Below are 26,236 nucleotides of genomic sequence, written 5' to 3'. Positions count from 1 at the left end.
TTTCGATAAAGTATTACACATATAAGATAAGATAAGATAAGATATTCCTTTATTGTCCCACATGGGGAAATTTCATTGGTGCAACGCAGGTAGATACAAAGGTAGATACAGAAGAACAGATCACTTATAGGAAGTCTGAAAAACACTTTCAGTAGAAGATCTCCTATAAATAAATAAAAACTCCCATAGACAAATAAATAAATAAATAAATACCATTGCATGTGATCCCGACAGTAATTGCACATGAATATGTGTCACGACAGCACATAGATTGCACATGAATTTCACAGTAATTGCACATGAATTCCAACAGCAATTGCACATATGACAGAATTGCACATCAGTATTAGGTTAGGTCAGTATTGCGAGTGTTCAGTACTAACAGTTTTTGTTATAAAGTCTGACAGCAGCAGGAAGGAAAGACCTACGGAACCTTTCCTTCACACATCGAGGGTGGATCAGTCTCTCACTGAAGCTGCTCTCCAGAGCGGAGAGTGTGTCCTGCAGGGGGTGACACTCATGGTCCAGCATAGATGTGAATCTAGCCAGGACCCTTCTGTCCCCCACCTCCTGCACCGAGTCCAGAGCACAGCCCAGGACGGAGCTGGACTTCTTGATGACTCTGTCCAGCCTCTTCCTCTCCCTCTCTGTGATGCTGCTGCTCCAGCAGGCCACACCATACAGGAGGGCCGATGCCACCACAGAGTCGTAGAAGGTCTTCAGGAGTGGCCCTGTCACTCCAAAAGACCTGAGTCTCCTCAGGAGGTAGAGCCGACTCTGGCTCTTCCTGTACAGTGCGTCTGTGTTATGAGTCCAGTCCAGTTTGTGGTTCAGATGAACACCCAGGTACTTGTATGAGTCCACTCTCTCAATGTCCCGTCCCTGGATGTTCACTGGTGAGGGGGCAGTGGGGTGGCGTCTGCGGAAATCCACCACCATCTCCTTGGTCTTCCCCGCGATGATGAGGAGGTGGTTCCGCTGACACCAGTCCACAAAGTCCTGCGCCAGTCCTCTGTACTCCGCGTCATCGTCGTCCGTGATGAGTCCGATGATGGCAGAGTCGTCAGAGAACTTCTGCAGGACACAGCTGTCCGTGTCATGTCTGAAGTCTGCAGTGTAAAGGGTGAAGAGAAAGGGCGCGAGGACAGTGCCCTGGGGCGCCCCCACACTGCAGGTCCGAGTGTCAGACACACAGTTCCGGGCTCTCACAAACTGGGGTCGGTCTGTGAGGTAGTCCAGGATCCACTCTGCCAGGTCATACTCCACACCAGCAGTCACCAGCTTGTCCCTCAGGAGAAGCGGCTGGATGGTGTTGAAGGCGCTGGAAAGATCGAAGAACAGAATCCTCACAGAGCTGCCAGGCTTTTCCAGGTGAGAGAGAGAGCGGTGCAGCAGGGAGATGACGGCGTCCTCCACTCCGATGCCAGACCGATATGCAAACTGCAGCGGGTCCATGGCTGAGCTCACGGTGGAGCGGAGGTGGTCCAGGACTAGCCGCTCCAGTGTCTTCATCAGGTGGGACGTGAGAGCCACTGGCCTGAAGCTGTTGAGGTCTTTGGGGCGCGGTGTCTTAGGCACAGGTACCAGACAGGAGGTCTTCCAGACCTGTGGTACCACCCTCAGCTTCAGGCTCATGTTGAAGACATGCTCCATAACTCCACACAGTTCATCTGCGCAGGACTTAAGGAGCCTGGGGCTGATGCCATCAGGTCCTGCTGCCTTCCTCACTTTAATCCTCTTCAGCTCACTCCTCACCTGTGCTGCTGTGACAGTCAGTGGTTGGCAGGGGGACCGTGTGCTGGGGGGATGGGTGAGTCCAGGCGAAGTGGGGAGCTGAAGAGGAACAGATGCAGGGCATTGTCCAGCTGTGGAAGAGGGAGCATGCAACTGTGCAGGGGGAGGGGCGGGTGACTGATCAAACCTCAAGAAGTGAGCATTTAAATCAATCACCCACTGTAGATCCCCCTCTGTCTGGGCAGGGGGGATTTTGAAGCCCGAGATGGTTTTCAGGCTCCTCCACACTCCCTGAATGTTCTTTTGCTGCAGCTGCTCCTCCATCCTCCTCTTGTAGCCGGCCTCAGCCTGCCTGATCTTCCTCCTCAGCTCCTTCTGCACAGTCCTCAGCTCCTCCTTGTTCCCTGACCTGAAGGCTCTCTTCTTCTCCTTCAGCAGAGCCTTCAGTTCACGGTTAATCCATGGCTTGTTGTTTGGAAAACACCGCACCGTCCGGGAGGGAACAATGTTCTCAAAACAGAAGTTGATGTAGTCCGTGATGCACTCTGTGATGGTGTTGATGTCCTCCCCATGTGGGTCATAAAGCTCAGTCCAGACAGTGGTGCTGAAGCAGTCCCTCAGAGCCTCCTCGCTCTCAGCAGACCACATCCTCACCTCACGGGACACCACAGGCTGCCTGCGCACGATGGGTTCATACACAGGCCTCAGATGTACAAGGTTGTGGTCCGAGCTGCCCAGGGGAGGGAGGGGGGAAGAAGAATAAGCCTCCTTGGTGTTGGCAAAAAACAAGTCCAATGTTCTATTCTCTCTGGTGGGGCAGGTAACATACTGGGTGTATGTTGGTAGAACAGAAGAGGGAGAAGCGTGGTTAAAGTCACCAGAGATGAGGAAGAGAGCCTGTGGATGCTGTGTTTGCAGCCTACAAGTGCAGGAGAGCAGTGCTTCACAAGCATCTTCAGCATTGGCAGACGGGGCCACATAGACTGCGATCAAAATCACATGTGAGAACTCCCGGGGCAGATAATATGGCCTCATGCCAATAGCCAATAGTTCAATATCCCTGTTACATAGCTGCTCCTTCACTGTGCAGTGTTCGGGTTTGGACCAGCTCGTGTTCACATACACTGCCAGACCTCCACCTCTTTTCTTCCCGGATTCTCTAGTTCTGTCCGCCCGCAGCAGATGAAAATTGTCCAAACCTACAATAGAGTCTGGCATTTCTGCTGTTAACCAGGTCTCTGTGAAAATCAAGGCGCTGCTGTCCCTATAAATCCTCTGGGACCACATGAGGCTCGCTATTTCCGTCATTTTATTTTGAAGGGACCTCACGTTACCCATGACTACGGCGGGAACCGACTTCCTGTTTGTCCCTCTCTTCTCTCGGAGTTTACGTCCAGCCCGTCTGCTTCGTTGCGTTTTCCTTAGGATGTCCGCCGGGATAACGTGACGATCTCCGGGTAAGACGACAGTTCTCCGCAGTTTCATTAGTTCTTCCTTTGTGTAAACGCGGTACGGCGCCGGGCGGGGGGCGGGGCCGGAGCTGGGGGACTCAGAGCCAAGACACATCGCAACGACACGACGAAAACACTCAATCCAGCCGAATAAAGTCAAAACAAGTTAATTTAAAGTGATTCCAGTGCGTGTCCCGATCGTTCGTGAAGTTCCTCTTTCATATAAACGTGTATATAAACGTGTACCGACGACACGCCGTACTTTAGCGCGGCCGGAGGGCGCGGGGGGGCTGGTGGGCTCGCTCGGAGCTAGCTCACGTCACAACAACACAACGAACGCAACGAAAAACGCTCAAATCCAGCCGAAAAAAGGCAAAAACAGTTGAATTAAAAAACTATTCCAGCGTGTGTCCCTATCGTACAGTAAAATAGAAAAAAATATACTAACTATATTTACAAAATATAGGAGATAAAGCACAATAAGTGTGAGAAAGAAGAGAGAGCGTTTACACCGGGCTGCCAGCTGTACCAGCGCCTTATGACGTTATATACATATAAAGATGAGCTGAGTGGTTCTGACCTGCCATCACAGCCGTGTAGTGCTGGCTTGGCTCAAAGGGACACTTGCCCTTCCCCGTCTCCATGTGGACAGTGCCGTCCTCCTTCCTCTGCAGGCTGAAGGAGGAACGCTCCTGGACACGACAAAGAGACACATCAGACACATTGCACCACAATCTTTATAACAACAATGAAAATGTATATGTGGCTATAGGGATGCGTACCGCTACGACAGACCGGATCTGGACTTGTAAAAACGTTTCGGTTCAGGTCTAAAAAAAACGAAACCCCGGGTGATTCGGTTCTGGACTCATAAAAAAATATAGCACTCACATACTATATCCTTTTCGTTCTAGAATCTAAACCATCTTAAACCTTCCATTGATCGCGAAATCTGCGCTGGAAAAGACGTAAACACTGCCATGCGCCGCTGTCAATGGCTCACCCAGACCCTAATTAGTGACGCACGCGTCTTCCGGGCATAAGTTGAAGCCGGCGAAATAAGTTTAAAGATGCGAGAGACAGCGCAGAACCGTGTATCCACATGTGAACATTGAAGCGGCAGCCGGTAAGATCGCTTTATTTGAACTGTTTTAAGCTGGGGCCGCTGTGTGTGTTAATGCTGCTAATATGAAGTATTAGTAAGTTGATTGCTTTATAGTGATTCAAGTTGACTTTTATGCTAGTTTCTGTAACTCTGTTATTTTACACTGTTATTTATTATTTACACTGGTGTATTGTCTGTTTGAAGGTTTTTACCTGACTTTTGATGCCAATGGATCTGCAAAATTAAAGAGTGGAAATGTATCTAAAGGCAAAACTTAGTAACAGATTAAACAGCTGCTTTGACCCTTGACCCAGACTGACTCTGTCAACAATACTCAACATGCTCTTGTTCAGAAGTTGTTCCTCAAGTAAAACACATGAATGTGTGTTAACTGTTAGTTAAGCTATAATTTAGTTTGTAGCTAGTAGCTTGTGATTTATAAGTTGTAACTTCTGTTAAAAACTGTGAATAAACCAGACAAGTTGAGTTCATTTCAATCTGCAGTTAAGCCTTGTGTTTGATAGTCGTCCTTGTTCAAGTGTCTTCAACTTAAAGGTGGTATGGACGATTTTTTTCAGCAAATTTTTTATCATATTTCCTCGTGGCGTGGATAAATCATTAGTCATGCCACGTATCAATCATAAAACGCACCTATCGCTCACCTGCAGCCGCGTGCGGTTTGTGCCCACGTTTCCGCGTGCTTAAGCGCATGGATCTATCATAATATAGTTCCCTCAGTGTACGGGGCAAAATGAAGACGGAGAAAGACAGTTCGAGCTGACGCAGAAGTGGACAGAAATCTACGGGAGACGAGCGATGCGATGCGCTAATAAACAAACGCACGAGTGTGTTGTATCAGTCCGCACGGGGGAGTGCGCATGCGCACTTCCGCCTGCGTTCTCTAGGTCCGGACCTGAACCTAAACCTCTGGATTCGAATCCGGACTTGAACCTGAACGTGGGTTTAGGTATGCATCCCTATGTGGCTATAACCATTATTTATTAGATTATTGATAAAAAAATACAATTTAGAGGGAAGTCTCCCGCTTTGCTTGGATTTGTGTCGACGCGAGTACCAAGTTAATACGTTCATATAATTTAGATTATATTCCCCTTGAAAGTTTGGATTTATAAGCTTTAATAAAACATCAAGTCAAAGGGTTACAGTGGTCGTTGCTTAGTTTAATGTCTTGGTTGTAATAACTCCTTATTTGGAAATATATATTGACCTTATTCCACCCCGCCCACTTCCGTTGTAATCGCTCCAGCGGTTTTGAATGGGGAACAGGGGAAAAGTCTTGCCGCTAAAACATGTTATATAGTAGATTGTATGTGTAAAATAAGTGACCAACAAGTCAACAATGCACCAATTCACCGGGCAGCCCCAAAACGGCTTTTAGTCTGTTTAGAACTTATTTTCTCTCGGGCTTCTGGAATAAGGTGAATATGGTTGAATGCACTCCTGAATAAAAGGCACGCCAATGAAATTTAAAAAGAAAAAAAAAATTGCGCATATATATATAAAAAGTAGCAGCTTAAAGTCCGAAAAGTACGGTTATTTGTGGATTTATTTATTTATTGCTCCTCCAGTGCCACTTGAGTTTAATACGTCTAATGTAGATTGAATATGAAGATTCCAATCGCCACCACAGATTAGGGTTACCTCAGAGTGGTTTGCAATCAGGTCCATAATATTAGTATAGAAGGTAATATTGCTCCTTTGTTGAGCAATAAAGTAAAACCCATGCCATTAATGGTTACTTTAACAGTTAAAGTTAAAAGTTTAACCAGTACGTATCTGCCATCTTTGTTTTTACTTTAAAAACGTTATTAGGTTCTAAATACATTTTACAACTCAACTCTCGTCCTGTGTTGAATGAATGATGAATAGTAATCACTTAAATCTGTTTCTGGTAGATATTTAATATCTACTTTTTCATTTCTCATTTTTGTGAAAATATTTGATAGTTTGATCGGGTTTATGCCATTAAGATTAAAGGATGATACTTGTAACACATCCGATGCCATTGGGTTGACACAAACACAAGACCCACAGGAACATGTGGCTTAAAATTTTGAAGATTAAGTACAAATGTGTATTTTCAGCCCAAGTCTTGTCCAAAAAGGGCACATTAGGCGTCAATATGTTCACAATTGTAAATTGTAGATTTTTAAAATTCAATACCCTCATATTGAAAAGTATTGGATACTTCCTCATGTTTATAAACGTGGACATTCTGATACATAATACAATACAGTACAGCACTTTTGAGAGGAGACTGACCACAAAGGCACACTGCGGGTCAAAAGCGTAGGTCCCACACACGTAGATGCGATCTCCCAAGAACTCCAGTAGGCGGATGTAGTTGTTACAGTCAGCCTGTAGGGGGAGACACAAGACACACACACGATTTAGAGCCCATTGACCTCCTCATCAAAAGATATATTTAGTTTTGAATATTGAATTGGCAGCTATTCTGAAACCCATGGGGAGATCTAAACATGTTAGTCAAGTATCAAAAGTTGTATATAATGCATTCAAAATTCCAAAATGTTTCCAAAAGTGTAAATGGAACATCGTGTGATTTCAAAGGAGAAACCAATTTATACCCAAAGAATTTACTGAAATTCAAAGTTGTGATTAAAATGCATTTCACAAATTTTAGAGGTTTAAAGAGCACTATGTAACTTTTCTTGAAGAGCGTCCATCCAGGTGTTGCTTGCTTAAAACAAATACTCTGAAACCCTGCTTTCTGCTCGCCTCCCCACAGATCAGACCTGGGACATGGCCTGGTGGTGCCCTGTGTTCCTCAATTTTGTCAACTAAAATATTATATTTATTTTTAATATTTAATATATTTGATATTTTTGTCAATCTCAATTTTTGCTGACTAAAACTAAATAGAAACTAGATAAAAGACTAAAACTATGCCTATTATTAAATTTCCACTGACTAAAACTATGACCAATAGTACTGATATATATGCTGAAAAAAAAAAAAAAAACTATGGTAAGGTAAATAAAATGAAGAGTGGAGACTTTTCAATCCCAGAGTCAAAAAAACAGCAGAAACTAGAGTAAAAACTTTGACACATTCCAGGAAAAGCAATAACATCTCCATGGACAGTTTGCTGCATTTCCTCCCTTCTCTCATCCCCATTTTACACTGAGCTGTCCTGCCTTATAAAGCCTTTGGGCCTAGAAATCCTTACAAAATAAAAAAATAAACAAGCTTTATCTAAACTTATTAAAGTAGACATTACATTCCAAACTCATTATTCTAAAACAATTATAGTCAAAATTAATCAAACCAGGAATCTGATTCAAAGTGATTTTTTTTTATTTTTCCTTGTGTCAGTTTATTTCCTCCTCGTCTCCTTCCGTCGCTCCTCCCCCCATTCAGTTCCATCGATCAATAATTGGTGTAAACATGTCCTTTCCTGTCCACACAGAGCACTCCATCGACTCAAAAAACCTGGTCAGGAAAATTAGGTCAGGGCTGAAAGGGCTTTTTCCTCTGTAAAACTCTGGCTCCATCTGAATTGGTAAAATAAGCCTTTCCTTATCGTTGACGCGGACGTGCGTCATTGCCAGCCATGACAAGGACTGTTCGAATTGATCAGTGAAGTCAGGGAGTAATGAAAGGAGACATTATGCTTCATTTCACAGCCCCATTGGCAAAGGATGGAAATTAGGCTTTTTTTCACTTGCTTTATTACATTGCAGCATTCACATGTAAAAACCACAGAGCTCCAGCATCGCATATGAAGCACTGCTGCTGGGCTAAAGGACTGGATTTAGTGGAATATTTGCTCTTTTATGACATGGGCTATGTTGCCGAGGGTGAGTCTGAAAGTGTGGATTAAAATCTGCTTGCAGAGAACCTTTGAGAGATCACACCTTTCAGATCCACCAAAAGAAGCAACAGCTCTTTCTCCTCACTGCTACTCACACTTCCTTGATCCTTAGTGTTGACCTTATGATGTAGCTCTCAAAGGATAAGGAAAAGGAGAAGGAAGGAGGTATTTGTTCTCAATTTCGGATAGAGGGTCTGTCTCTGCTCATTTGACCTTGTTCATAGACCAGGCTAAACACTGCTTATGAAAATCATACAGCAATAAAACAGAGAATAAAAATAGCTATCTTGAATTTATTTTATTATATGTTTTAGTGCTAAAGTATACCTTAAAAAAATCTGCATTCTTACTGTGAGCAGGCTCGCTTCTCCACAGACTTGTAACTTGGCCTGGTAGCGCCACCTGCTTGTCACCATGAAGAATGCCATACATACTACATTACACTACAACTAGCAGTTGAAAAACCTTCCAATATCACCTTATAATAACTTCACCCTAATTGGTATCAATAAAGCATGAGACTCAATTGTTAATGAAAATATGGTTTATTGAAGAATGATTTAGTATGCTAGTATGACTTAGTAAATCATGAATTAAACAATAACAATAACTCCTAAATTACTTGTATAATTTCTATTGACTCTTTGCCTGCCATGGATGGAAATTTCAATCTTAAGGACTTAATTACATCACGTGATCAGGGGCGGACACACATGTTCACTGCAGAACCATTATTGAGCATAACAAGCTGTGAGTTTATTTCACTGTGGTTTTTCTCCACTTTTTGCCTAAAAATACTTTTTTCCTGATGAAAACTATGGGTTTCCAAATGCCTCTAAAAAGGAAGTGATCAATGTAGAATAACTTTTTTCACTGATAGTAAGTGGCTAAACCTGCAGCACAAGAACACAGTTTTCTGTGTGGGGCTGTGACCGTTGTTGAAATGTAGTGAAAACTGAGGCAGGCTAGGGGGTCTCTGGTGTGAACAGGACTGGCATGAACAGAGGCTATTTAAAATGCAGTTATTAGAAAGTGGCACAGACTCTTCACCAGAAAAGTTACATAATGCACTTTAAATAATGTTTATGATTAGATGAAATAGTCAACACAGCTTTCAGTTTGCAGAAAAATACTTAGATTCAAGAAAACGCTGTCTGCTGCCAACAGTGAATAATGAGGCACTTTGGACATGCATATAAAGCTGTGGTGTAGATTGTCTGACCAATAACTATTAAAAGCTTATGCTTACGTCCTGCAACTGCTTGATGTAAATGGTGGAATTTGATAAAAACTGTACAAGTTTAAGGTCGTACTGGTGAAGTACATTTCCTGTAAGAGAGTTGTATCCAATTCTCACCTCAGTCTTGCCTTTGGCCACGCAGGACATCTTTTTCTCCGCTGGGACGTCCCATAGGATCTGCAAACCCACAACATGTTTTTCATCCTGTTTTATTTTTATTTCCCTTCTTATTTACACATTCAAAGGGGTCATGTTTTGGTGATCAAATTTAATTGGCCAAAAATATTTTTTACTGGCTGAACTGTACCGGTCCGAGAGAATACTGAATACCTGAGAAGTACTAGCTCACAAAGTGGTCTGGCTCTCTTTGGCTCCTACAGTGCTTTTGAGTGAGACGCTTGGACAAGAGAGAATGCAAACTCAGGTGAAAATAAGATGATGTTATATTTCCAGTGTAATAATGCCTGTAACATTATCCAAACCCCGTGCCTTACATAAAGAGAGGTTAAAACGCAGTTTAGAGACTAAGAGATGTGAAAAAAATGCAGAAAATCTGAGCAGGAACCAGAAGTACTTTACTCTAGCGTTAGTCACATCTCACAGTGCAACAAACTTGGAATTACTGGAAAATAACTGGTCCAAAGCGCTCTAAAGCAAACTCGTCTGGGGGAAGAGGGCCAGTCGAAACGTGGCTTAAGATAAACCTATATCTTGTGTGGGCCTGGTTGTGTCCAGGACCAACTCTAAACACAGTAGTAAAGCTGTACCTTGCGCGGGGCCTGTGTGGGCCTGGTAGTGTCCAGGAGCAGCAGTGCGTCGCGGCCTCCCAGGTACAGCAGACCAGAGTCCCGGTCCAGCAGGAACACACTCAGGTCAGACACTCCAGCCAACTCTGTTGGACCCAGGACTGTGGGACAAACAGGACATAGAAGACACACAGATTAGTGATTGGAGTGACTTCAATCAATGATTCAACCAGCAACCTACAGTAACATCTTTCACCTTTTTTAGTCATGTTTTTGTCCTGTGTCTTTACTGTTTCCAGTCCTGTTTCAGTCATTTTTTAGTCCTGGTTTAGTCCTAGCTCAACCTTCTTAATATTACACCTAGTTTAGTCCGGTTTCATTCTTGTTTTACTCCTACCTCAGTCTTTTATAATTGTACTCTTAGTCTCAGTTGTGGATCTCTGCTCTCCAAACTGCAGTCTGGACTGTACATGGTGATGCAGCAGCCTGTTGTACTTTCACAAATGGTTCTGTGACACGGTTTAGCACTCAGCCCCGTCTGCTCCTGTGACCAAGTGTGTAGTACTTTGTGTATTTGTGTGCGTAGGCGGGTATTTATCACAGCGTGTGAACTAAAATTTGGTACACTCACATTCGGTCCATGTTAAAAATCTTTAATTATTATTTGAAACAACATGGTTTAGAGTTCAGGGGCCTCATCTATAAAGGATTGAGTACAAATTTTGCTGAGCAAGTGCATAATCTAAGTGACTGCTAGAGACATACGCCACGCAAACTCCTGATTTAACACTCAAAACAAATTGTGCTTTATAGCAGCTGGAATCTGCATACTTGAACTCACGTCACGCCCTCTCCACGCCTTCTTCAAAAAGCCATAAAAGGGCCATGACCCAATAAACAGTGGAATAGACCGAGACATGTGGGACAGAGAGAGAGGGGGAGACACTGTACGTGGCAGCAGTCACAGCTAAGGTTTTATGACTCATACGAAATAAAAGTGACTATAACAACTGTCCCTCTCAAATTAACTTTTAAAACGACAAAATTGTGTTATAGTCACCTACACGTAATACTATTCAGGCAGTATTTTGCAGATATTGTCCTTCAGACTCTTATGTTTGAATGAGATGTGCGTGAGGTTTGACCATGGCCCTGTTACCACACATTAATATGTGCATGCGAAGGTCTGAATGGCCAAGAGAGGGGGCAGTGAGCCCGCACGAATGACACAGATGCCCTTTAGGGTTGTGTTCAAAGTACTGATACAGCGATATATCGTCACGGACTCCTCACAGTATCAATGTTTTTTTATTATTTAAAAAAAAAAAAAAAAAAAAATTGGGTGGCCCGTAGGCTTTAAATGAGGTGGAATAGTACTTTTGATATGCTGTTTGTGCTACGCTCCTCACGGCCGAGGTGAGAAGGAGCTGTGGACCTGATCAGAAGCTCCTCTGGGTCAAGGTGAGAAGGAGCTGTGGACCTGATCAGAAGCTCCTCTGGGCCGAGGTGAGAAGGAGCTGTGGACCCGATCAGAAGCTCCTCTGGGTCAAGGTGAGAAGGAGCTGTGGACCTGATCAGAAGCTCCTCTGGGCCGAGGAGAGGAGGAGCTGTGGACCTGATCAGAAGCTCCTCTGGGCCGAGGTGAGAAGGAGCTGTGGACCTGATCAGAAGCTCCTCTGGGCCGAGGAGAGGAGGAGCTGTGGACCTGATCAGAAGCTCCTCTGGGCCGAGGTGAGAAGGAGCTGTGGACCTGATCAGAAGCTCCTCTGGGCCGAGGTGAGAAGGAGCTGTGGACCTGATCAGAAGCTCCTCTGGGCCGAGGTGAGAAGGAGCTGTGGACCTGATCAGAAGCTCCTCTGGGCCGAGGTGAGAAGGAGCTGTGAACCTGATCAGAAGCTCCTCTGTGCAGAAGATGCTGCTGCAGCATGTCCAGACCAGGCCAAATGTTTGGCAGGAAACATGCAACACTTTACTAGAATGTGTTCCATATTTCTATTTGGATCAGTTGGTTGGATGTATGTAAGTTATTAGAGCATAATTGATTTATAAAAGAGTAAAAACATTACCCATTTGGTAAATTTTTAAGACCCTTTTTTCCAAAATGTATCGGGATACGTATCGTAATGAGATAATTGTATGGGAATATACTAGTATCGGGTATCAAAAGTAGCATGAGAGATATGGATGGATCAGCAGCAGAGGGACACATGCTTTTACTTTTTAGGTAAAGAACAACAACAACAATAACAACAAAAAGCATGTGACACATGAATCGGAAAGGGTTTATTGTCAATGAACAGAATTCACAAACATAGGAACTTGTTTTGGTGATTTGCTGCAATAAAACTGGTGTAACAACTGTGATTACTTCTGTGAGTACAAGCGCATGGGTTTGGCACAGACATTATTTAATTTATTCAAACAGGGGGACCCTTGAGAGCCAGCTGTCTGTTACAAAATAATGAAGAGAATTCTGGGTCAGGTTCGGACACTGGGCTACATGTCGTACACAGGGTTGGGTTGGATAACTTGAGTCGATCCAAACTCCAGAGGCAATGAAACCAAACCTCGCTCATGTGCTCGGTCTGAAGGAGGAGTTTTCTCTCAGGTCTGATTGTTATTTCATAAAACCATTTATAAATCGAGAGGTTCTTCTCTGTCACAGACACAGACTGATGCGGTTACAGTGTGGACTGAGAGAGCATCGGGAATGTGCGCATGGCTTAATATGTGTCATGTGTTGTCGAGAATAAGAGTAGCATCAACAGCTCTTCTTTGTGTTTAGGCCAACATCTGTTTAAATGAGATAATCTCCGAATACAATTATTTTAGACTAAAAGATGTAGTTCCTGAATCAAAAACTTCCTCAAACTCTCTTCACATCTGCTCCTCTCCACGAGTGTCGTCTATTACCCGTGTCTCCAGACTTTGCGCAGAACTTACAGGAGGGTCTCTGTTTGCATGGAGATTAGCAAACTCACAACATTCAAATCCCGCCTAAAAACATACCTCTTCACCCAAGCCTATGACCTCCCCTACCCCTAGCCTCCTCTACCCCATTGCCTACACTTCTACCCCCTGTTACATCCCCATCTTTTTCTCTCTACTTCTTCTGTCTTGTTCATTTTATCTGTATATTAATGTGTTCTGTACGTGTTGTCCCCCCTGTCTGTAAATACCCCCCCCCTTTTTTATTATGTTCAGCGTCTTTGGGTCACTGAAAAGCGCTATATAAATAAAAGTTATTATTATTATTATTATTAAACTCCTGCGCCTAGAGGAAGTTTTATAAATACCACAAATGGCGTAGAGGGCGGCCTACGCACTGTGGAGTGCGCAAGCAAGCTTTATAAATGAGGCCCCTAATCTGCTCTGCACTGTAGATTCTGTACTAAAAAAATCTGACTCCAGGTAAAACATGTAGAATTCAAAATGTGACGTCGCAGTTTTCAAAATAAAAAACTTGTAAAAGAAACAACTTATTTTCCTTTTTCTGATTTCAAAACTAAATAGAAAATAGGAAAATAACCTGTTTTTTGTTTTAAACAAACAAACAAACAAACAAACAAACAAACAGAAAATGAGTAATTATTTAATTTGTCACTGCAAACCATTTGCTATTTTTCTTGGAAGAGCGACCCTGTAAGCTCTGTGTGCTGCGAAGCTCTTCTTATTGTTTCCCGGGGCCAACGCGGTGTGTCTCTGGGACCGAACAATCAGAGGCAAAGCAGTGACAGTGTCCGAGGCTGCAAGACAGAGCGCCTCTCTCAGCCCTCACCGGTCAATGCACTGGTGCTGGACTGGTGCTGACTGACGGCTGCTGCTGCCTCCTGGACTCTTTGCACACAATTGTCTATGAGATTTATGTGGATGGATTTGTACAACAATCACGAGTTGGCGAGTAAGTGGAGTTTTGGAGCTGTGCCTGTCCACGGACAAGTGATCCACCTCACACCAAGCATCCGCACCGAACCCGGTGTGCGCTCCGTATCTTTGAGTGGACCAAGCGGGTACACAAGGACAGTGCTGCGCCATATGGTCAGTGTGATCGCACTTTTCCGCAATGGAATGTTTTTAAACCAAGACCAGACTGAATAGACTGAGACCAGGAGGAGGGCAGGACATGCTCCATGGCATGAGGAACGGCCCCAAAACTCCATTGTGAATGTTTATCGACACAAATCCCATGGACGAGGACGTGCAAATGTTGCTCAAAATTCTACTGGACAATTGAGGTTGTCCTTGAATTATAGCAATAATAAATAATAGCAAGCATAAGTGACAGTACGTGTGTGTATATTAATGGCCAATATTATGCAAAAAAGGCATCTTGAAAAGCTAAAAAATTATAATCCATCATTAAACAGTTAAATTACACTGGACATGTGCACAAATCTTCATTCAAATGTAAGATGCGGTTACTGCAGTCACTTGAGCACTTTTGCGGTTCAAGTGACCTTTTCTGTTTTCAAATGGCCAGCAGGTACACAGACCATGTATGGAACTGTACCCGCTTTTAGAATGTAGGAGTTCTGTTTACAACCAATAGAGTACCTGAAAAAACATGTCTTCTTAAAGATTAGGTAACTAGTGGTTAAGATAAGGATCAGTCTGCAAGATATGAACTGAAGTAAATATAATGTCCCCAAACAGCACAGAAACAAAAATGTGTGCATGCATTTTGGCATGTGTACTTGTGTGTACTTGTGTGTACTACTGTCTCATTCACTCTTTGACCATCTGCTGAGTGCTGCAGTTAGATTGGTGCACACAGGGAGAAAAGCACCAATCAGAGCCACCGCACGTGTTTCTATGAAGGAAACTCACTTAGCTAATGACATCCATAACCTAATGTGTTCTGTGCACAACAGTGCGCTGGCTACTTACGGTCAGTGGAACAGTCATTGAAACCATTTCCTCCTCAATTCTATCTCTATGGGGTTTCTGCTATAGTGGCTCCACTGAATCCGTAAATCAGTAAATCCTGATGGATCAGGAAGAGGACAGTGAGCTGTGGGTGGATGTGACTGACAACATGTTGAAGAATTAAACATGAGCTGAAAATGTTTTTTCAGGCTAATTCCCATGGCTGCTAACACCAAATCCATACAAGGAGAGTGCTGATGTAATATTGTGTTGAGGACAGAGTGGACTCCTGCTGTTGTTCATGGCTCAGGACATGTGTACCTGCCTGTACTGTTCTGTATATGGGACACCTGCCCACACCTGCTGGTCTAACACAGGAGCAGAACCTGAAGCTAGACCATCTGCTCTGGGACCAGGGAATAGTCCTGCTTTGGTCCTGCTTAAATGCATACTTCCCCAATATCCACAAAACATTTTAACCTGTATCCACGTGTGAAATGAAACTCAGAAACCCGTATCTTGTTGTTCACATATAAATATTCAGACTGGAGCTGCTAAAAGCTGGCTGCACCTCGGTCCTCCTGCACTCCTCTGTCCTCCCCTCACACTGGGCCGTTCACAGCCTGCTCCTCTCCCTCTCCATCAATCATTCATCCAGGATACATTAAACATGAGTGAGGCAGGCAGAAAGCAGCCTAATGAAGCCCTCACTCAGAGCTGTGAGGATAGGACACATAAGCCCTGGTTCCCCAGACTGATTCGCTTTGGAACGTTGAAGAGCGTTTCCATGCTCAGGTTCTGGCTCACAGAGACGTGGCTAACTCTAGTAAATTTCTTCTCAGCTTTTTCTGCATTTATGTCACTTCTGTGCATTTTAACCTCTCTTTATAATGCATTAGCTTTGGAAAATGTTAGAATTATTCATTGGAAATATAGCGGTTTATCACAAGATCAAGTCAGCTTTTGGTGAGAAATTTGAGTTTTACCAATCAAATCTTCTTGATTTGACTTGCGTAAAAGTGCTCCAGAAGCCAAAAGTGAGCTGGACCACTTTGGAAGTACTTCCCAGGATCCACCTTGGACCACTTAAATGGTTCAGTATAGTTCACTTATGACAGACAGAGACACTTTCAGCCCAAACAAATCCATTCCAAAAGGAACTATTGAAAACGTGGCTCTCCTATTTTCACATGGAGATTGGAGCAGGGTCTTGGTTTAGACCTGCTTTAGTCCTGGTTTAGACCCGGTTTAGATCTGATTCAGTCCTGCTTTAGTCCTGGTTTAGTCCTGCTTTAGGCCTGCTTTAGACCTGTTTTAGTCCTGGTTTAGACCTGCTTTAGTCCTTTTATAGAATGACAGCCTGCTGAAGCTTCACACATGGCGCTCCGAGCAGGGACACATCCACTTTATACCTGCCTCCCTCTCCCTGCCACTGCACCTGTCAATCAAAGCTGTCGAGGCGGAGAGCGAGGCAGGGAGGCGTGCACTGGACCCTCCTGCTTCCCCTGCACCCCCTGCACACAGCTCCCGCACCGGAGCACCCGAACAGCTGCTGATAAAAAAAAAAATACAATTGAGGGTTGGAAATGGTGGAAAATATGACAATTTTACAGTGAGAAAAGAAACTTGACTGTAATTTTTGAGCTACTAACTATAATAAACACTCCAAAAAATTAAACCTTGACCCCATTTAAATGAGTTATGTCATTTGTTCATAGAAAGCAGATGAATTGCATTTTAAGAAAATCTCTTTATATACTAATGCAATCATTTAACTTTTAACCATTTTTTAAAAGGTGCACTCATTTAGGTAGTTTTTGTGGAATATTTGGCATCAATCAAATGACATGATGAAGTAATAGGTCAGACCTGTGAAGAGGTGAGTCTGCTCACAGTAAGAATGTATGTGATGGAGGTGATGGACAGCACACCAGAAAAAGGTTTGATTGCAAAAACATCTTTCTTTAAAGAAATTCTAAACATGTCCTTTTCATTACCATCTTCCACAGATATCATGATGGAAAAAAATGTCGGGTGGATTTGATCAAGGAGTAGTAATATTTTGATTGCAGAAACATACATTTGACTTATGAAAACATTGCTATATTAAGAGTAAACGGCAAGCCGGTGATGACTTTTTAAAATGGCAATTATCTTTGCAAGTGAACTCTTCTACAGTTGTTATTTGTTTTATTTTATCGAATACACTGACAATTCCCCCTTTTAGCGAATGAGAAGTCCAGACACATTCACGTGATAGATCATTTCAGTAGTAGGGCTGAGTGATTTTTAGAAAATTACACATTTTCTGTCAAGTATTGTATTTACAGATTGATTTGTGATTTATTTTAGATCGTGAGTCTGTGGACAATACTTTTCTTAGTACAACATAACATTTATACATAACAAAAATACATTTAATATGCCATATTAAAGCAATTATAAGGTGCATTATTTTCAGTGTTATATTCTATGAAAAAACACACGTTATGTTTTATCAGGCGTTCTCTCATTAGGATTGGTGTTAGCAGTCCATCTACTGGCAGCAGAGGGAATTACCATGGAGAAATAAACGGGACATTGGTACATTTGTTTAAGAACAGGGGATGCTGGGACATTGCTAAATTCCAATTACATTGTAGAGTTAAAAGTATTTCCCCCCACACCTTGGTGTGATGAGTAACTCCTGGGCAGTTTACTGACTGTGAGTTAGTGTGTGGTATGTTCTGTTGTGAAGGACATGATATTTGTTAAACATTAAACACCACTTCCTGTGTTTGTGGGGTATGAGCCACGCAGCTGTTCAGGAACAAAGGCCCGCCCACAGATCTGTCCACACCAGCTAGTTTGTATGTCAATGTGATACTTTAGCAGATGAAAACTAAAGACACATTCATCAGATATGACTAAAACATAATAATATAAAATTATCTCTATATGTATATATCATTTCATATTATTATTTTTTACGGATATATGGTTTTAAGGCGTGGCACTACAGGCAAAACCGTTGTCCAATCGGCTGTGAAAGATGTTTTATTATTTATTTATAGATTTCTCTGGGACATTGTAAATAAGTGTTTTTTTAAGTCAAAGCTCACACAAAGTTGACAATATAAAAAATAAATAAAAATAGAATACTACTCAATATTTTAGTGGGAATTTAAATTCCTTTACTTTTACTTTTACTTTACATTACATTATTACAACATGTGTGGCCATGTTCAGAGAAGTTGCAGAAGGAGCAGGAGCGTGTCCGGAGCACATGGAGGATGTTACGCCGTCAACACTTCAATTATTTATTATGTTTTTATAGACTCTAAGAGGACCACAGTAGAGATGCTCTGCACATGAGCCACAAACAAAACAAACAGCAAAGCACACTTGTCACTCTGATTTGAAATGTGAAAACAATTTAGATTGTAATTTAGATTGCATTTAAGTGTTGATAAGTGTCTGAAAAGCAACTAACTGCAGTATATGGGAAATACTTTTTGTAAAGGTTTTACCCTTTGCTGATGTTGATAAATTCACCTATAACCTCTGAATGTGCTAATAATAAATGTATTGTGAACATACAAAATTGTTTAAAAGCCATTTCTGTTTCTTTTATGAGCAAATATGTCTGTTTTTTATGTGTGGGTTTTAAAACTAAAACTAAACAAGCTTTAGAACAGGACCAATCAACACACCCTTTATTTTGTTCACCAACCAGAAGGTCAGTGGTTCAAATCCCAGCTTGGACTAGTGCATACTGTTGTAGTGTGGGTCTTTAGGCAAGATTCTTCATCTTCTTTGCCTCCAGTGTTGACATACGTTAGTGTAGGAATGAGAGTATTTGTGAGAGTGACTGTAGGACCGAGCATGGAAAGTATATGGAAATATTTGTAACCCACTGCAATACAAACAGTGTTTTTGTGTCATTAGAAGTCCAGACTTTAGAATTCTGAACAAAATGTGCATATTACAGACACAAAGGAGAAGAAACGACCACAACCCAGAATGCTTTTTCCCACATAGTAACAAGTGGACAACAGAGACACACAAAGAGACACGTGTATGTGTTCTAAGCGAGTATGTGCATGTTTGTGTACAAAAACACATCCAGCCTTTTCATCACGGTTCCGAATCACCAACAGCGTTCAGGTAAACCACATGGAACAGCTGCACGAGAACATGTTTAGACTGAAACCGCCCACCATAAAGTCATGACCCAATTGTGTTGCAGTAGAAGACTATTTTATATCACATTTTGAATTATGAATTTAGAAAATCACAAAGGCTGTTATTATCCAGGATCAGGAGGTATAATACACGGCCCGCTAAAAATGTTACACCTTTACAAAATTGGCCTCCCACCAGTACTGTTCATTATGAGTGGTGGGAGACCTTTTATTCCGAGACAAAACAAAAGCTGTGTTGTTCCTCTCCCTCTCTTTATCACATTTCCCACATCTGCCTGCATCATCAGGGACGACGATGACGGGGAGTACAGAGGACTGGCGCAGGACTTTGTGGACTGGTGTCAGCGGAACCACCTCCTCATCAACGCGGGGAAGACCAAGGAGATGGTGGTGGATTTCCGCAGACGCCACCCCACTGCCCCCTCACCAGTGAACATCCAGGGACGGGACATTGAGAGAGTGGACTCATACAAGTACCTGGGTGTTCATCTGAACCACAAACTGGACTGGACTCATAACACAGACGCACTGTACAGGAAGAGCCAGAGTCGGCTCTACCTCCTGAGGAGACTCAGGTCTTTTGGAGTGACAGGGCCACTCCTGAAGACCTTCTACGACTCTGTGGTGGCATCAGCCCTCCTGTACGGTGTGGCCTGCTGGAGCAGCAACATCACAGAGAGGGAGAGGAAGAGGCTGGACAGAGTCATCAAGAAGTCCAGCTCCGTCCTGGGCTGTGCTCTGGACTCGGTGCAGGAGGTGGGGGACAGGAGGGTCCTGGCTAGATTCACATCTATGCTGGACCATGAGTGTCACCCCCTGCAGGACACTCTCTCCGCTCTGGAGAGCAGCTTCAGTGAGAGACTGATCCACCCTCGCTGTGTGAAGGAAATGTTCCGTAGGTCTTTCCTTCCTGCTGCTGTCAGACTTTATAACAAAAACTGTTAGTACTGAACACTCACAATACTGACCTAACCTAATACTGATGTGCAATTCTGTCATATGTGCAATTGCTGTTGGAATTCATGTGCAATTCATGTGCAATTACTGTGAAATTCATGTGCAGTCTATGTGCTGTCGTGACACATATTCATGTGCAATTACTGTCGTGATCACATGCAATGGTATTTATGTATTTATTTATTTATTTATTTGTCTATGGGAGTTTTTATTTATTTATAGGAGATCTTCTACTGAAAGTGTGTTTCAGACTTCCTATAAGTGATCTGTTCTTCTGTATCTACCTCTGTATCAACCTGCGTTGCACCAATGAAATTTCCCCATGTGGGACAATAAAGGAATATCTTATCTTATCTTATCTTATCTCCCTTCACCACACACCTTTCCAAGTACCTGTGTGAGATCCAGTCCACCATCTCACCAGTCAAATTACCAAAAACACCACACTGTCTATGATCATTAAGCTCTCCTTTGTGCCAGATGAATTTCTCACAGTTGACAGCAGCATGCCCAAGCAGCACAGTTTGTATTGTGTAGGAGACAGGACAGCAACCTTGCAGCTGTTCAAAAACATGGAAATTACAGTACAAAATGGCGCAGGAGAAAAAAAAGCAGGTGAATAACTCAACTCAGATTAAAGGATGGAAGGTGAGTTTCTGTGGGTGAAATATGTGGTTAAAAAATGCACAGAAAGACACAAGCAAAATCCATGCAAATAATGTAAACCTTTAGAAAAGAGATTTCTGGCCATATTTAAGGTAAGGCACCATAAGTTATACGTCATTGTTTGTAGGAAAATGTGCCCTCTGAATAAGAAACTCCTTTTCAAGATCTTATTCTGGAGAGTTTAGCAGGTCAATATCTGTTGGAGTAAAATATTTGAAGTGGTTTGAGGTTCACAGTAAGGTAAAACATCATATCTGCCTGATGGAGAAAGGAAAAGTCATCTTTAAGTTCCGATGATACTGTTATGACACTGACCTTAGGGAGAGATATGTCAAAAGATTCTTGTTTTGAAGTAATGCAAAATTAGAATATCAAGGATAGCAGAGTTTCACCCAAAACCTTTATGCAGGAGGGAGGTGCTCGTTCCTCTCTCTCATTGGTCTAAATGAGTGGAGAACGTTGCACATCGCTTAGTTCTTATTTTGCCAGGTGATAAAAGACATCATGTTAAGTTAAAATTTTCCCTTCACTTTTCACTTCACTTCACCGCTCCGGGTGAATGAGGAGACGTGATTAAGTCTTTTCTAAAGTTCTGAATCTGAGGTTTGAGTCTAGACAGGTCAGCACTTCCAGTACAGCCTGTTCATGATTTCATAAAACATTGTTTTAAGTACTGCCTGGTTGAGTGGTTAAGGTGCAGCACACATGCCAGGCTCCATGTGCAGCTGGCCGCAGTGTTGTGAGTCCTCCCTTCTCTCATCCCCTTCTCCCACTCTCCTGTCCTGTCCAATAAAGCCTATAAGCCAAGATTATTTTTTAAAATAGGAAAAAAGTTTTAAAAAGTTGCAAAAGGTGCTCGGTAAAAATAAAGACACTTTAAGTGTAATCTCTCAAACATGAGTGTACAATTATATTTCTGCATTTGTTTAATTTTATAATCCATCTATGTTAACACTAGTAGAATACAAAGTAGACACATTATAAAAAATAGATGTTGAAAGAATCTAACCATTTAAAATGTACTTTTATCAAGTTAAGATAATAAATGGTATAGTAATGGATAAATGAAGCCTGCGTAAATTCAGCCTGGAAGACCTAACTCCATCCATCTACGTCAAGGCCACCATGGAAGGACTCCTCTCCCCAGCGCCATCATCGCACTCAAGCGGGCGTCCGCTTGAGTGCGAGTCCCTCACTTCACCATGGACTCTCCCAGGTTTCTGCGCTTATCCCAAAGAGGTTATGCAGTTTTTCCTGGCCAAAGAAGTAGGGTGAAAGGTCAGGGGGCGTCTGCACCATGGCCCTCGCACCTGCTCCTCATCCCCAATCAACGCTCTCAAGTGGCTCCTCCCTGCTCCCAATCAGCACCAGGCAATCGCATTCAAGCCCTCAGGCAGATGGCTCGGCCGCTCAAACCGTACTGCGACCCACCACCTCCCCAGCTCCTCCTCTACATTCCCCTCATCCTCTACCTTCTCTCCACATCTACCACCACCAGTCTCCAGGCTCCGGGGGGAGACATCTAATACAAATAGATCATGGAGTGCCCATGATTGCAACGTCTTCCGCCGGGGTCTGAGCGCCAAATAACTCACGAATAAAGCTTGCTAAACAGTCCATTCTCGTGGTCTCTTTGTCTCTCCAGGGTGAAATGCCATCTATGTAGAATATAGAATAGGAAAGTATAAAGCTACAAGGGTATTATGTACAAGAAACTGGAACACTTCTGGGCCCCCCTTGTGGACGAGGGCCCCTGTGCCTGGACTCGGCTCTGATCATTATATCTATTCATACAATGTTAAAAACCAGCTGGAAAAAACTAAAAGTCCCGTGCATCACATAGCTGTGAGCACACATTAAACAGGCCCTCTTGACTCAGTGGTCTGGCCTGATTTGGCTCGTCTCTCTTCAGCCTGAGCAGCTGAATGTTCCTCTCTCTAGCCTTTTCGAGGGTCATTCAGCTCAGCTCTAGCCCCACAGCAGAGCTCCACAGGAGGCAGAGGAAGCAGACGCAGAAGAGCTGGGCAAAACACATCAAGTAAAAGAAGAGGACATTCAAGTTTGTGAGACTGGTGTTGAGAGGTTTTCTATCCTTTTAAGCTTCTATATTCTGCTAAATCTGCAAGATGTTTAATTAAGAAATATTTCAAAGTAAAAATTAAAGTAAAAGAAACTGTAATCATTAAAATCATTGCTGGAGTTGTGATTAGCGTCAGCCACACTTTCATAAATCCTGTTTAAAATCCTGGCTTTACAAATTCAAACTTTTATGAGGTAAACACTGGAGGGCAGTTGAATATATTTCCTTTTTCTTTTTCTCCCTTTTTTATTAGAACCTAGATCAACAAAAAGAAAACAACAACACTACAACAGAAAGGAAAACATTAAAACAATTACACATACAAAAAAACCACAAAGAACAAGCTGGACCAGGTAGATCATAAGGGAAGTAAAGGAGTAAAAGTAGAATCTGAAAAGGTTTATTGCCATTGTCAATGAACAAAATTCACAAACATAGGAACTTGTCTTGGTGATTCGGTGCAACATAAAACAATGAAACAACCAAAACGCAGAGGCAGCCTTCAGTTGCGAAATCTTGGATTCACATATCTGTAGACAATAAGGGAGTGGCATAAAAAAAGCATATTCAGTTTTCAATTATTGTCCCATTTTGTCCATTGTTGAGCGGTTTGAATAATCGTGTTTTTTTAGGGCTGCGAGGTATATGTTCCAAAGCCAGCTATGCACTATGCGGGTTTTGAGGCCCAAAAACAGTTTGCATTGCCTTGTTAATTTCCTTCCAGTATTTTTGTACAATATGGCAATCATAAAACTTATGATAATGGTTAATGGTCCACAGTTTCGCCAACATTCAACCCCTCCCTGTGAATAGTGAGCACTTTGACATGGTGATATGAAAAAACGGGTCACATTCTTCCAACAGAACACCCTCCCTGTGGTCCTCCATTGTGATGCGCATACACCTTCCCACTCCTTGTTCGTCAAACTTAAATGAATAGATTAGATTTGGTTTGCATCCTTTAAACTTTAATCCTTCCATGGAATTAGGTTTACAATCTGATTGAACTTCCTGCATTGCATCTTCTCCTGTCCTGTCTGTGAAATGCAGCGTTTTATCAACATTAGAAGAGGCTAACAGTGATCAAGACCAGTTCAGAGAATCAGGGCAGCTCCTTGAACCCTCTGACCCCAGTGAGGTGATGTTGAGCAGGGAGAGAGCGAGGCAGACCGGAGCCCGTAGAGGACACTTTATGTGACACGTTCAGAGAGTGTGTGCCTGTGTGCGTGTGCGTGCATGTATGTGTGTGTGAGGGAGGGGGCGGTGATATACACTTCTGAGGTGAGGGTTAAGTGCTTCGCTCTGCACAAATGCAACACCAAGAGATTGGAAACATTTCAATCTGACTGCTGACATTTCATTGTTACAGTAAGGCTCAGGAGCGTTTGCTGTGTGAGATATGACCCAATTTCACAAACGTACACCGTTTTCAATACAAATATATAAAAATAGATGAAATACAATTCCATAATTAAAGAGGAGAAAAATCCTACACATTGTCTTACTTATAGAAGTTGAGGCAATGTTTTGGCAACTACTGTAACCATCGAAAACCAGGTTGGCAATGATACATCTAAGCTAGCTCCACATTGGCACCAGCCCCCGAGCACCCAGGCACAGGCCCCGGCCCCCTCCCGTGCCCGTTTCCAGCTCCAGCTCTGGATTAGATTCGTCAGTGAAGGAGACCCGGGGCAAAATAGACTGGGGGTGATTATGGCGGAGATTACTGACAAGATTACAAAGACAGTAGATGCAAAGATAGGCAAAATGCGTCATTTGATATCCAAGAATGGCGAACTGGAAAGCCGAGCCACAGCTGTGGAGAATGCGACCTCTGATTTGACAGAAACTGTCTCTTCCCTGAAAACCAAAGTGGCACAAATGAAAAACCAGGTATTTGGAGGACAATCTGGAGCGCTGTAATCGCAGTAGCAACATGTAGAATATAGGCTTTCCAGGGGACACTGAGGGGAATGATGTGGTCAAGTATATGGAGACCTGGATCCCCGACTATGTAAAAGTAATATATATATATATATATATATATATATATATATATATATTATATAAAAGGTGCATTTACCGCCACCTGTAGTTGTACGTCTTAAGTAGTTGTACATCTTCAAAGTATGTGTTTTATGCTATACCATAAAAAGGGGGGGGAGAAAAGAGAGAGAAGAAGAGAGAGAAAAAGAGAGAATGAGAGAGAAAGCGAGAATGTGGATTAGGCCGCGGTTATTTTATTACTTGGTTTACGGATCCGGATTTGTTGACCCTGCGACGAGTTGGCCACTGTCCAGGGTGTACCCCGCCTAAGGCCCGAAGTCACTGGGATAGGCTCCAGTCACCAGCGACCCCAAAAGGGAACAAGCGGTAGAAAATGGATGGATGGATGGATGGTTTACGGATCCGCCGCACTTAGATTATTGATTTCTAATGATGGGTATTTAAAATGGGGACACCACAGTGGCCAGCGCTCAGAGCGCTCAGCGCGTGGTTTTTCATAACCGTACTCTCTGGAGGCCATATTGTCTTGAAAAAATATGCAAGTGGTGATGGGGATGATACAGTTGGAGATGTACTAAACAGACAACTGCCCGACAAAATATGTGACCGCGATGTCATGGAAATCACTTGCAGCAGCACCGATGAAGCCTCTGGACTCCTCCAAAGTGGACGCTGTTGACATGTCAACTCCGCTGTTCGTACTCAGAGACTTCGGTGCCAAATTCATCAAATGTGTTCTTTGACATTTATATTTTTCCTGCCTGTTGCCACATTTCCTTGAATTATTATATTAATGTTTTATGAAGAAAAAATCTTCTGAAATTGAAAATATATTTATATTTCGTCCGCCTGTTCAATATATTTCATTTAATAATCCGTTAACCAAGTAATAAAATAACTGCGGCCTTACCCTCTGCTTTATCCTGCAACGCTAAGGATCAACGTGGACGGAAAAATAAAAAGATTCACTAAAGCGGAGGAGGCGTTAGCATTTGCCAATTCCATACCAGAGCCAGTTTGACATTATTTCCTTTTTTCCCTTTATTTCAATGAAATGTTCCTGGACTTCACTTGAGATATGTGAGTATTTGCCCAATGTGGGTAAGTGTGCTCCAACTTTAGTTTGTAAATACCCAGATAAAAATTGTATAGCAACCCTACTGGAAAGTCTTTTTTCTACCTAGAAAAAGGTTTTCCCTCTATCTTCTGATATTTTTTTTATTAGTCTGTGGGCTCTTTGCATATTCTTGGCATGAGCCCTTTTTTGCACTTTGTTTGTTCTGATATGTTCAGTTGTTGTGGTTCCTGTATTTGTGTGCTGTCTTCGACCAGAGAACTGCATAA

At 42.7% G+C, this 26,236-nt stretch overlaps 1 protein-coding gene across 1 annotated transcript in view; it reads right to left on the bottom strand.

Annotated features, from left to right (window-relative positions):
• Positions 1-26,236, bottom strand: part of sema4f (sema domain, immunoglobulin domain (Ig), transmembrane domain (TM) and short cytoplasmic domain, (semaphorin) 4F) — a 157,990-nt gene that overhangs the window by 44,303 nt on the left and 87,451 nt on the right. The window contains exons 5-8 of the mRNA XM_072459414.1: positions 10,154-10,293; positions 9,504-9,563; positions 6,574-6,669; positions 3,766-3,877 (exon numbers count right to left, since the gene is read on the bottom strand). Of these exons, the coding sequence (XP_072315515.1) occupies positions 3,766-3,877; positions 6,574-6,669; positions 9,504-9,563; positions 10,154-10,293 (408 nt within the window). The remainder of the gene's footprint in view (positions 1-3,765; positions 3,878-6,573; positions 6,670-9,503; positions 9,564-10,153; positions 10,294-26,236) is intronic.

The sequence above is a fragment of the Eucyclogobius newberryi genome, unplaced genomic scaffold, assembly GCF_026437365.1.
Source record: "Eucyclogobius newberryi isolate DKJ021-1_F unplaced genomic scaffold, fEucNew1.0.hap1 SCAF_22, whole genome shotgun sequence".
NCBI classification, from domain to species: Eukaryota; Metazoa; Chordata; class Actinopteri; order Gobiiformes; family Gobiidae; genus Eucyclogobius; species Eucyclogobius newberryi.
This window is presented reverse-complemented; position numbering and strand designations above follow the sequence as displayed.